General features: G+C 52.3%; 5 protein-coding genes across 5 annotated transcripts in view; all 5 read right to left on the bottom strand.

Moving 5' to 3' along the window:
• Positions 1–3,714: 3,714 nt before the first annotated feature.
• On the bottom strand, positions 3,715–4,520 carry VDBG_09439 (conserved hypothetical protein; the record flags this gene model as incomplete). The annotated part of the gene is made up of 3 exons (XM_003000198.1): positions 3,715–3,991; positions 4,079–4,438; positions 4,495–4,520. 3 exons carry the CDS (start codon positions 4,518–4,520, stop codon positions 3,715–3,717), a joined length of 663 nt encoding a protein of 220 aa, XP_003000244.1.
• A 1,014-nt stretch (positions 4,521–5,534) lies between these two features.
• On the bottom strand, positions 5,535–6,723 carry VDBG_09438 (conserved hypothetical protein; the record flags this gene model as incomplete). Its single annotated transcript, XM_003000197.1, has 3 exons — positions 5,535–5,900; positions 5,962–6,274; positions 6,329–6,723. 3 exons carry the CDS (start codon positions 6,721–6,723, stop codon positions 5,535–5,537), a joined length of 1,074 nt encoding a protein of 357 aa, XP_003000243.1.
• Positions 6,724–7,621: 898 nt separating this feature from the next.
• On the bottom strand, positions 7,622–8,559 carry VDBG_09437 (succinate-semialdehyde dehydrogenase; the record flags this gene model as incomplete). The annotated part of the gene is made up of 2 exons (XM_003000196.1): positions 7,622–7,745; positions 7,796–8,559. 2 exons carry the CDS (start codon positions 8,557–8,559, stop codon positions 7,622–7,624), a joined length of 888 nt encoding a protein of 295 aa, XP_003000242.1.
• Positions 8,560–9,716: 1,157 nt separating this feature from the next.
• On the bottom strand, positions 9,717–10,166 carry VDBG_09436 (conserved hypothetical protein; the record flags this gene model as incomplete). Its single annotated transcript, XM_003000195.1, has 1 exon — positions 9,717–10,166. The coding sequence occupies one exon, from the start codon at positions 10,164–10,166 to the stop codon at positions 9,717–9,719; it is 450 nt and encodes a 149-aa protein (XP_003000241.1).
• Positions 10,167–11,307: 1,141 nt separating this feature from the next.
• Positions 11,308–11,874, bottom strand: part of VDBG_09435 (amine oxidase) — a gene marked incomplete at both ends in the record, with an annotated part of 1,576 nt that continues 1,009 nt past the window's right edge. Inside the window, one exon of the mRNA XM_003000194.1 lies at positions 11,308–11,795. Within this exon, the coding sequence (XP_003000240.1) occupies positions 11,308–11,795 (488 nt within the window). The remainder of the gene's footprint in view (positions 11,796–11,874) is intronic.

Genomic DNA, 11,874 nt, shown 5'->3' with positions numbered 1-11,874 from the left:
GCGAGGGGTGGCAATAGTGACAGCATGTGGTCATTGCACGCTCAGCACTTGAGCATTGGTGATCATGAGTGGACAAGACCGCTATAATCAGCGATTGATGAGCTAATGATTGTCAGCCGTTCATCAGCCCACCCCTTTTCTTTTACTAAGATCGCCCTCTCTCCCCCCCCCTTTCTCCTCCGGTGCTCGCCGACCGACCCCAATGCATGTCAAGTGCCAGTGAGCCAGCCCCAGCCCAAACGAGCCCAGCCCCAGTAGTGCGTGGCTACCATTCCGAGGCGCTGGAAAGCAAGAGCAGAGAAAAAAAAGTTTTGGGCAGACCAGGCAAATAGGCTCGGCTTATCGACAAGTCGAGGGGCTGTCGCTTGTCCTTCGTCTCTCAGTGTCTGTCCTCCCTCTCGGTCCCCTTCACCCACGCCCCCTCATCGTGATCCACCAGAGGGCCCTCTCTCAGGCGTCTCTCTTGCCTTCGATTACACTCGATATTGTGGGGGAGGGGGGCAGCGGCGAGAGGGACAGCATCGCTCGTGCAAAGGTACATTGCACCATTGCGCGTGCGATTGCGCGCAGCCAGCGATTCGCGGACCCTTTCCTCCACAATTCCCTAATGGCTTGCAGCCCTTCCTTGTTGGTTCCGTGATAGGAGATGCCCAACTCGCGAGTGCATTCCCGGACGGGTTGTCGCGCGGAAAACCACAATAACTACCCGCCCCCCATGCCAAAAAGCAAACTGGGCATTATCAGATGGTCGCGCATCAGATAAGCCCAAACCACCCACCCCCCAAAAAAGGGTTCACCCTGGCTGCTGGACAGGCAAGGCGTTTGCGTCAGGCCACTCAACCTACCTGACCACTCTCAGCCCAGACGTGACCCGACAACAGGCGACGCCAATTTCCGCCCCTCTTGTGTTATTCATTTTTTTTTCTGCTCGATTCGATGACGATCACCCACCGTTCGTTTTCTTGTCCGTCCCGTCAGGCCTCTCTTCTCCTGCTTCGATGATGAAGGCTCTCCGCTTCCCAACCGAATCGAGATAACGTGCGCACCCAACAAGGCAGGGGAGGGGGGGGGTGGAGAGCCAGGCCAGGATGCGGTGGATTCGTGGCCCTCCTCCGGCAATGCAGCAAAATGAAATCCTGGGAGTGGAGCGCATCAGTTTTCCCAGGTCTTCTCAAGGCTAGCACTGCCCGCGGTCCAGTCCCGGTACAGTCCCGGCCCCAGTTCGCGCCGCCGAACCGAGCTGGCCCGATGCGCCAAGCCGAGGGCACATGCATCGTTTCGTTGTCATGAATGAGTGCAGAACAAGTCGGGGAGATTGGGGCTGGCCTGGATGGGGTTGGCCTGGGTGGTGTTCAGCTGAATCTTCGTCCCGCATCGAAGCAATACCAGCCATGATGGTGATCACCGCTGCGCCATCAGAGGGTCGTGGGCCACAGACTGCTCTGTCGGTAAGACAAAGAAAGTGGGTGGTACTACTCCTCCGAAGCCTGAAGGACCACGGCTCCAGAGCAGCCTGCCTGTACATGTACGTGCCTCTCGCCAAGCAAGAACAATCGCAGAGCAGGTGAGACAGCATGCGGGTAGCCACGGCGATCCACCCCATCATTCCAGCCACTCATACCGTCTTGTGCGCCCCCCTGCGACTCACAGACGCCCAGAACGCCTGAGGGCCTTCTATTCGGACGCTGCTGCACCGTGTGCCGTGCCATGGGATAATCTTATCAATCTCATCTCATCAAATCAATCACATCTAATCGGTCACAAATAACGACATTTCCTCCGAAACCGGCCAGCCCACCGAGCATGCCTGCCTCAATGCCTGTCTCTATGCCTGACGCCGCCTCCTTTCCTCGTCATCTCCACTCACTCTTCGTTCTCCTCCTGCCGCGGCACACCCCAAGGCGAGCGTCCGTTCCACACACCCACCAGCACTCTTTGATCTGATAACTCTATTGCCCCCCTGTCACCCCTGGCCTCGCGCCTCTCCCTATTATTTTTTTATCTGATGAAACGGGCGCGGACGGGTCGACGACGCATTCCGGTTCGTCGGTTCTCCTCGCCCCGGATCCTAGTGCTTCTTTCATTTCCTTGACCCAACGACGCGTCGCCCCCTCGAGTTCCATGTTTCCTCGTGTTCCTCGTCTACTGGGCCCTTGTCTCGTTTCGGCATGAAGCTCGTCTGTGGACGGCGATCAGGAGAGACCGGGAGACACGCAGGCAGAACAATCCCAAGCCACTTGCGTCGATTCGCCGAGCAACTGAAGAAGCGAGGCAGAAACTTTTCGTTCCTTGGGCTCATCTCGGTGCCTACCTTCGATTTCCGAGCCTTGCTCCCTCCGTGTCTTCCTCGCAGCTTGCTTCATTCATCCCAACCAACGGAAATCTAGTCCATGCTCCGAGAGGAGCATCTCAGACTAAAGAAGAATGCCAGCCCGTCCTTTTCCGCTCGGGCTTCTCAGCAAAACATGTCGGCCACACTCGGACGCCGAAGCAGGTCATCAGCGCAAGACGAGGTGTGAGCGGCCCGGGGCCTCGGCTCGCGCTAAGGAGATCCTCTTGCCCTGAATGTGATGAGAGCCGGGTAGTCCGCGCCTGGTCTTCGTCATGTGATGTTCCTGCTTTCCCGGACGTCGGGGATCGTGATGGCCCCATTGACAGGGAGGCGGCTGACTCGGACCACTCTTTCAGGTCCCGGAGGCTCGTCGTTTGTTGGGACAGGTTAGCTGTAGGGGAAATAAACCCCTGAGCTACATGGGTGCCGGACTGCGTGTTTTGGGGTGGAGCATGACGCGCGACGATCTAATCGCGCCCTGCTCATAATGAAGGGCGAGCAGTGTTCGGGCATTGCTATCGTGGGCTTGAGCTCGTGTTCTTCATCTGCCGGCAGGAAATGAAACCCTCCTTTTGCATCTGGCTCTCATCTCTGAGGGCACTATAACAAGGTCAAGGAAAGTTCAGCCTTGAACAAGCACTGTGCCAATGCCGTGTACAGTTTTGATCTCACAGGAAGACTACATCCTCGTCGTGCCGATTATGAAGCGAACAGACTGTGCATGAGCGCATGGGGCTTTCAAATCAAAATGGCAATCAGTCACTTCCTGTCTGCCGCACAGCGGTGATATTCGCCACAATGGTTCATAGCATTCTGATTTTTGAACCTAGCTGAGCAAGTAATAAGACGAGACTCGTGGCGCATGGTTCTGCCAATGTAAGGAAGTAAACGAGGTACCTCGTAGTAAGAAGCAGAAAAAGTCTATGCGAGAATAGACGTGGAAGAAAATCGAGTCGGCTTCGCAGCCGGCGCTTTGGCTCCAACTCCCGGCAACGAGCCACCGAGCTTCAGAGAGTGTGATGAGTCTCCTCTTCAGGAGCTCTGTCCTGCATCCAGCTTTGAGGAGTCTCCTGGCATTGCCTGGATGGGAAGTGGGCAGCAGATCGGCATGAAGTGTATTCTTCAGGGCCACCCTGCAACAACTCCGAGCCCTCTTGACAATGTCCTCATTGACTGCCTTCGTGAAAAGGGAACTCATGGACTCAGTGAAAGGTTAGGCGTCAAATCGACGGGCTGTTCGACAGGTATACTGCAATCATCAAGTCATCGCATCAAAGCCTTTTGCTTTCTCGAGAGCCATTCTTCGAGATAGAACAGTGCTTAAAAGTCACACTCGAAAGAGGACACGTCAAACTTTTTGATCGATGCCACCTCCCAGTCCCCTACGATTCCTCCTTCGGGGAGCTTCGTCCTTCCGGGTGACATGTATCAAAGTCCAGCACGACAGGCTCATCGCTGCTTCCCCACACAAACATGATATTGAGGGGGCTGAGGTCGTTGTAAGCCAGGCCGAGGTTGTGCAGGTGGCATACGGCCTCTTTCACAGTCTTCATCGTTTTGACCCGCGTGTCGCCCTCGTAAAATGCCGGATCGTGCGCCCGCTGGAACAGCGTCTTCTCGTAGCGCACGAGCTCGAGCCCTGTAATGAGTCCATCGTCGCTCACCACGCAGCCGAGGCACGTTCCCAGCGCAGGATGGGGTTTCTTCCGCAGAATCTCGTAGATTTTGGCTTCGTGGAGAGTCTACAACGCAATGGCGCTCTCGCCATCGGGTAAATATGTGCTCAGCTGCGGTGTCTTGATATACAGCCCTGGGGTGCGGGTAAGTCCAGGCTCGTCTGCCGGGCATATTTTCTTGGGTAGAATGAGTATGAGTTCAAAGCTCTTGTTGATAGCCTTTTTGTCTATCTTGTCAGCCCGCGTCAGCACCGCCGCTTGATAGAACCGGCCAACGCGCTGAGCAATTATGGTCGTTTGGTGAAAGACTGGTCCATTGGTTGCGTTCTCCTTGAAGACTTCGTTGACGGAGACAGTGCGAGGCAAATCATGCTGGCCTTTCTCGTTCTTGAAGGAGCTGAAGCTGCCGGCTGGCTTTGAGCCAGAAATTCTTGGCGAAGAGGATTTCGCAAAATCAGGAGGTCAAAGAGATCTTTCGAAGCATACCGTACATTCTCCGAGTGTATCGACATGGCTGGTTGCTTTGGGCATTGGGCCTGGGTATTGGCGATTGAACATGGGAACGAGAGCAAGGCTAGTGCCGACCCGTGATACATAAACCGGCCCCCTGCTTCGAGGCCTTTCATCCCATCTAAAACCTCCTCAACAGTCCTCCGGCACAAAAAGTGTGAGAAAGCGAGGCAATTCGACTTCGGCACGCATCTTCACATCCTCAGACACGGATGCTGCCTCCGACAGCTTTCAGGGCCAAGGGGGACTGGAAAGAAGCACCTACCCTATCTTCATGACGTTTAATCGACTCATCATCCCTGTAATAAAATGGATCTTTTGAACGGATACCCTGGTGATAGACGCCTTATGGCAGACTCGGCGGCGCCTTTTGAGCGTAGTTCCCCGGTGGATTCTTGTACCTTCGGCGAGATACACAGAGCGAGCGTCGGCGGCGTTAGTGCCCTCGCAAATGTCAAAAATTCCGACTGTGGAAATTGATCTTACAGAATCTCAAGTGGGTAATAAGACAGCACAGAGTGCCAGCTAAATTGACTGTGTTCCGCAATGTAACAACACCCAACACATATCGCTGCGATATTTCATGGTTGTCAATATCGACCGAGGGTGGAAGTTGCTAGCTTGAGACGGTACAACAACGCTCGATTCCTCAGAACTCCCCTACACGAGAGAATATGAACGACTAAACTCGGAGCTGAAGTAGTCGGGACCCACTCGAACACGCGTGCCGAGGTCGGCCACTTGTGGGGCTCTTGTCCGGCTAGGTTCCGGGCATCATAGTTCAATTTGCGTCTCGACGCGGGGGTGACGAGGATCAAAATTCAAAGGCCATTCAGTAGATCAAACGCTACAACGCGCAACTTATAGTGATATCGATTTGTCGAGCGCTCTCATGCAGCCGCGCCTGCAATGGGACGTCCAGTTGGGGTTTCTGAAGCGGGACTTGTGAACACATATGCTCCCAATTGCACATCAACTAACACGTATTGCCCAACCCAGCTTACACAGTCGACTACTCACTCCTCTTCTCCGTCTTCCACTTCATAAATCTCCACTAGCATGGCATCAATGAATTGACGCTGAGTCTCAAGCCAGACCCGAATTTCGTCAACATCGAAAGATCGCTTTGACGCCGCTCGGTAGTTCTCGCTTTTGCGTTTGGCGCGGATGCGGTCCTCCAGTATCTCCAGGCGATATTCTGTATACTGAGTGTAAAGATCAGACACATTACTGATACCACGGACTCCTGTCAACACCGACTCGTCCTTTACGAAAGGGGACCTGGCGCGGAAGGATGTGACCATGGTGATGCGCTCAGATCCACCGAATGCCTTGAGGGCCTGGTGCTCAATGTAACGACCTTGAAGGACAATGGCAGTGCCCTGAGAAGTAAGGGTTAGCCACGAACTGAACTTTGAACAAAATCCGTGAGGGCATTCCTACCATGGCAGGTCCACGTAGCTTCATCACTTCGCCACTCTGTGTGCGAATTGCAGTCTCGCCACCAATCATACCCTCGCAATCTGAGAGCATAGTCACGCAGACAAATGGAAAGCTATCATAGTGCCATGCGAAAGCTGGAACCTGTTCCGCAGCCGTCTCGTCCCTAGTTGTCGTGCCGGTTTGATCATCGAAGGAAATATTGACGTTGCCAATGTCAATGTCGAAAACTGGCACAAGCTCGATCCCTGCAACTTCAGAAATTCCGCTCAGGACCTCCGGCGAGTTCCACGCATCGTAGACGAAAGGTGCGATGCTGTAAGTGCGAGATTAGCCATCGAATCATGCGCTGATGATTGATTTTACGTACGCTGGTCCCATCGCGCGAATCATGTTCTTGCAGAAGGTTGAGCTGTATTGGCAATTCTCGAGGCTGTCCTTGCTGAAGATTTCGGCACGCATCTGGACAATGGCCTCTCGCGTGAAAAGAGGGAAGGGTTCAGAGATTGCAGTGGCAGAGATCCCTGCGCCCTCTAGGCCAATGTCTTTCATGCTGACGATCCTCTCTGGGCGCTGGTACGCCAAATGCTTTGCTGGGTTGAATCTCTCCCGTTTCGGGACTTTTGCCTCGTCAATCATAGCCTGCGGCAATGAAGTTGTTGGTCGAGTTGCTCTTTTTGTCTGCGAGCCCACTACTTCGGGAGGCTGATGAGGAGCTCGAGCGGGAAAATTACCCTTGGGCATACTCTCCAAGATCATAGGCATAATGGGAAGCTACTGGTCAACTGGCGTAAATGATTGAAAGACCTCAAACGATGCAGAAGTATCTCAGCCTATTTTGCCCACCCAAGCTGGATTGCTTCAATCGTTATAAGCTTTTAGGATCGCATTTTTGAGTCTTGAAATAGAGTGTCGCCTTTAGTTTTCCGAATCCCGCCCTGCGTAAAAAGCAGTCTGAGGCCCTCGGGATCTCGCACCGACACCTATGGAAACTTCGCCAGACAGCCTTTGTAAGTGTGAGGTGCTCAAATCAATAAGATGAGCATGGCACCGAGAAAACCAACAAAGCCGATGACTCAGTGCCGCCGGCTCCGAAGTAGTCGCGTTCGGCACTCATCCATGTCATAAAATTCGGTTCTCGGGTGTCCATAGAAATTGATCAGCTTCGGCTCGGCATCGGCTTCATCTATGTCGTAGCCTGGAGGGCTTAGCAGCAAGACTTCGGCTATCGATACCGATCCATGTCAAGTGTACTATGGGTCTGGTTTGGATGGAGAAGGGAGACGAATGCTTGCCGTGTGGTCGCGTTCACCCAAGGTATCAAGGATGTACCCAACTTCACGGCAATATATGCTCGCAACGCCGTTGGTTAACTTTTTCTGAAAGTCTCATACTGCTTTGAGGTCGGTTTGTCTAGAAAAGGCAACATTTCGAACAAGATTTAGAAGACGGTCAAATAAACTCAGGATCATATAGATGTGCTCATACTCAACCAAGACTTCGAGACGTGGATGGTGAGATGAAGTAGTGCTTTGAATGACTACTGGCCCAGAAGTTTGATAATGCCGCGTCTTCGGTCGCGACTAAACGTACAAACTCATCCATAAGTACAGCTAACAACCTCAATTATCGGCCGTGGCCTCAGCCCGCAATGCCAGTTTCCCTATAAGTGGGCACTGTATTTTGTGACTATACCACCCGTAACAATGGTTTTAGAAACCATGTAGTCATCCATGCCGTATTGACTTCCTTCACGGCCAAACCCAGACTGCTTGATACCCCCAAAGCTTTCGATTATTAGTCCTCTATTTCTTTCGAGGGCCAGGTAAAAACTTACGGTGCTGCGGGGTCCGAAATAACACCCGTGTTCAGCGCTACCATTCCGCATTCCAGCCTCTCTGATACACGTATAGATCGGCTGAGATCAGCGGTCATGAGATACGAAGCAAGTCCAACTTCCGTTGAGTTCGCCCTCGCGATCACCTCTTCCTCGTTGTTAAACCTGGTCAACGCCGCCAATGGACCAAATGTCTCGTCATGCATGACGCCCATTGTGTCATCGACATCGCCAAGAATGGTCGGCTCGAAGAACCTAGACCCAAGCTCGGGTAGACGATGCCCTCCGAGAAGAAGCTTTGCGTTTTTTCTCAGAGCGTCCTTTACGTGTTCTTCTACCTTGGCTACGCTTGTCGTAAGTGGCCCGTGAGTGACAGCTTCGATACTGCCGTTCCCGACCTTGAACTTCTTGACCTCCTTGACAAGACGCTCGCTGAAACGTTGGTAGATACCGTCTTGAACGTAGAATCTGTTGGCGCATACGCAGGTCTGACCCGAGACTTTGAATTTGCTGACGATAGCGCTAGACACAGCCGTTTCTAGGTCCGCATCGTCGAAAACAATGAAAGGAGCGTTCCCCCCCAGCTCGAGACTCAACTTCTTGAGCGTACTGCTGGACTGCTTCATGAGAAGCTTGCCGACTCTGGTTGACCCCGTGAAGGAAATCTTTTGGACGGTGGTGCTTTCACACAGGGCGAGGCCAAGCTGCGGGGTGTTTTCAAGCGCGGTGACAATATTGAGGACTCCCTTGGGAATGCCCGCCATCTCCCCCAAGACACCCAGAGCATTGGAAGAGAATGGCGTAAGCCCATCGGATTTGAGTACCACAGTACAACCAGCGGCAAGAGCCGCCGCTATCTTGCGTGCACCCATCGCCATGGGGAAGTTCCAAGGTGTAATAAGACCGCAGACTCCGATGGGTGTTTCAATATTTGAATTCTTCCTGAGGATTCTTGTGCGGGACGATATCGCCATGACTCCCAAGGAGCTTCTTCGGAGAACCACTCAAAGAAGCTGGCAAGAAAAAAAGGGCTTCACCCTCGGCATCGGCCTTGGCCTTCCCGTTCTCGGCAGTAATGATCCTGCCGATGTCGACCTTGTTTTCGGTAATGAGGTCGCCGAGACAGCGCAGGACGCGCCCTCGGGGGCCCCCAGATTGAGCCCTCCAGAGGGGAAATGCGGCGGAAGCGGGGTTGATTGCTTGGGGCAAGCGGCCGACGGCCGACTCTGGACAGGTCCCAAATGATTTCGCCCGTGGCAGGATTCTGGATTTTGATGGTTTTGCATGGTTCAAAAAAAGATCCAATGTCCGTCGAGGAAAAGATTTTCCAAACGAAAAAGACTGGGGTTTTCAATTGTTGCAGCGAAAGTCGGGCTGCCATTCCGCTCGACGAGTTTTTTCTCTTGATGTGACGAAGTAATTGAATTGTATCAGAACTTTCCATGTCAGATGATGGCTGACTTGCGCTTTGTGATCAAGAATGTCTGTGTTAAGAGTGGTCAATGTGGCCCTACTAGCTATCTGGTCGGCAAGACGCTTGTCGGCTTCACATCCCGAGCCGATCACACGCCTCAGCACACATCTACATCTGTGCAGCCACAGCACCAATCGCGGATCACAGTTGAAGGCGCTAAATTTCAAAAATGGGTACCTTTGTTACAGAGGCTTTGTAAACGATCACTCACGACACTCATGTAACTAAGTAGGCGATGTGCATTCACTTAATAGCATAGAGGTCGAAAGCAAAGAGTACAGAACCCTCTATAACCGAGCAGGTTTTGCGTGTGTGACTACTTAGCTTAGTGACTTCCAAGAAATCTGAGCACTGTAAGCTTCCTCAGTAGGATGCTAGAAGAACGTGTCAAGGATTGCTGAGTGACCCATTGGCTCTGCATCCAAGTTGACTGTCAAGTTTAGAAGGTCAACTAGTCATCCCTGATTCGTCTAACCAGTAATCCCTCTGGCGGACTTTCATGAGCAGCTCGAAAGAGACATCAAGCTGGCTGATAATTTCTTGATACTCATGTCGACCTAAGAGCCCCTTATGCTCATACAAGACGTTCACGACAATGTCGCGTAGGAGGCGGTCATTGCGTGCCGAGGTGCGGTAAACGTCCTGGATTGCCTCAAAGAAGTCGGGGTGCATCCAGTGTTTCTCAGCTTCGGAGCGGAACTTTGATGCGGCCAGGACTTTCAGCTCTGCTATCTGGCAGTATTCTGCCAAAGAATAGACACTGCAGTGATCAAGAAGGCCGGTTTCCCCTTGGAGAGCCTGTGCCGCACTAAAGCTCTCCTCAGTCAACGGGGCACTAAATGACGCCTCGCTTCTAGAATTCACAGCCGATTTCTCTCTGAACGTTCTTATTGTCATGTGCTGCGTATCGCTTCTGCATCAGCTCACTGTCTACTCAACGCTGAATGTAGCTCAGCACCCTTTCAAATGTATCGCCGCAGTGTGGCGGCGCTTCGTAATCGAGCTCATATAGAAACTTGATCAATGCGCTGACTGCGAAAGGATTATGATCGGATAAATCGACTCGAGAAGTACCTTTCTCCTGTATGGAGTCAGTTCTGGCATGAGCTCCATGTACTGCAAGATTTGGGCCCCTTTCCGAGGCATTCATGCGAACCTGCATAGCATGCGAGAACATGGCATCGAAGTATTTCGAGCGCGGACAGACGATAGCTTTGTGGACTTGATACTCAGTATCACCACAGATTATGGTCATGTCACTGTAGTCACCGCTAATGCGGAGCCTGTGAGCGATGCCGCCATCAGTCAATATGAATTCGGTGGCTGTAGTCTTTGTTGATCAATTGTCCCCACCTCTTCATCCCCTCTTTGAGGGCCTGCTCCGGAGTTTGATCCATGCCCAGAGAAATAGCTGGTTCGGCCAGCGCCACGTATAGGATGCTCAAGGTAGGTTTTGAAAAAAGCGAGGAACCGTACACTAAACTTCTGGCAAATGCAGATTTATGTCCATGATTGTCCACGAACGATGGGTGGACGGATTTATGTCTCCAGTCTATTGAGCCTGGGCCACCTGGAAAACCAGATCAGGGACACCTTATGCGAAGGTGGTCGGCCTCCGGCATGTGCAGCTACACCGCTACGTAGGTTGTGTGCAGGCGTTGACAAGCAGCCATACGCAACAGGATATCCGAGACAGAAACCAGCCAATTAAATCTCATATGGAAGAAACAGAGACCCAAACCGCGGTTCCTTGGAAAATATGATCAGGCTGCAGATTCAGCTTTGGCAGTACCTTACCCCAGTAACCACTCGATCGCAGCATCAGGTTTCTCTACGGATTTCTTTGATTATCAAGCGAAATTTGGTCGTGATGTGCCTTGTCTCTTCGCATCACTTGCGCGGGCACAAGGAGCTTGCGAAATGTATCATCATTGGAATGTAAGTCTGCTCCAACTCTTTCTTCATGCTACTACCCATAGATTTTGCATATACCTCACGAGATCCCAAGAAACTATTCATATAAGTCAATTAGAAAAGCTTACAGCTTTGAAATAATACTGCCTTTAAGAACCCTCCCACTCCGCAAGGCTTCCAAGACCTGTCGGGCCCCTGTTTCTCCTGAGCATAGTGCCCCCTCCATATATCCCTTCCACTCGTTGGAGTACTCAGTCCCTACGAAATGCAGGTTGCCTACCGGCTTGCCATAGACTGACTGAAACCTGGTGTAGTGACCTAGATGAGTGATGGGAGCAAGCGCCCCTTTGCTGTACTCCTCATGCTTCCATATCTGAACAAAGAACTCGATAGGTCGGAACACTTCCGACTCAGGCCCAACATTGTAAATAATGGCAAGCTGTTGGAGTATAACCCGCCTGCGCTCGTGGTCATGCAGCTTTGACCACTTCTCTCCCTCTCGCCCGTTGACGAAACAGGTCAAGGCATAGCACTCTTTCTCATCGACGCTGGTGTCTCGGATCACGACCGCAGGGCCAACGAAACTCATGGCGAAACCGTTGAACCCAAGATCTCTCCACCACGGTTTGTCATAGTACACAATCGCCTTGTTGTAATGGCCTAGCTTGGTGGCCTCATACAGATGACGAGC

This window comes from Verticillium alfalfae, genomic scaffold, assembly GCF_000150825.1.
Source record: "Verticillium alfalfae VaMs.102 supercont1.15 genomic scaffold, whole genome shotgun sequence".
NCBI classification, from domain to species: Eukaryota; Fungi; Ascomycota; class Sordariomycetes; order Glomerellales; family Plectosphaerellaceae; genus Verticillium; species Verticillium alfalfae.
The sequence above is the reverse complement of the archived record's forward strand: the minus strand, read 5'-3'. Positions and strand labels throughout refer to the sequence as shown.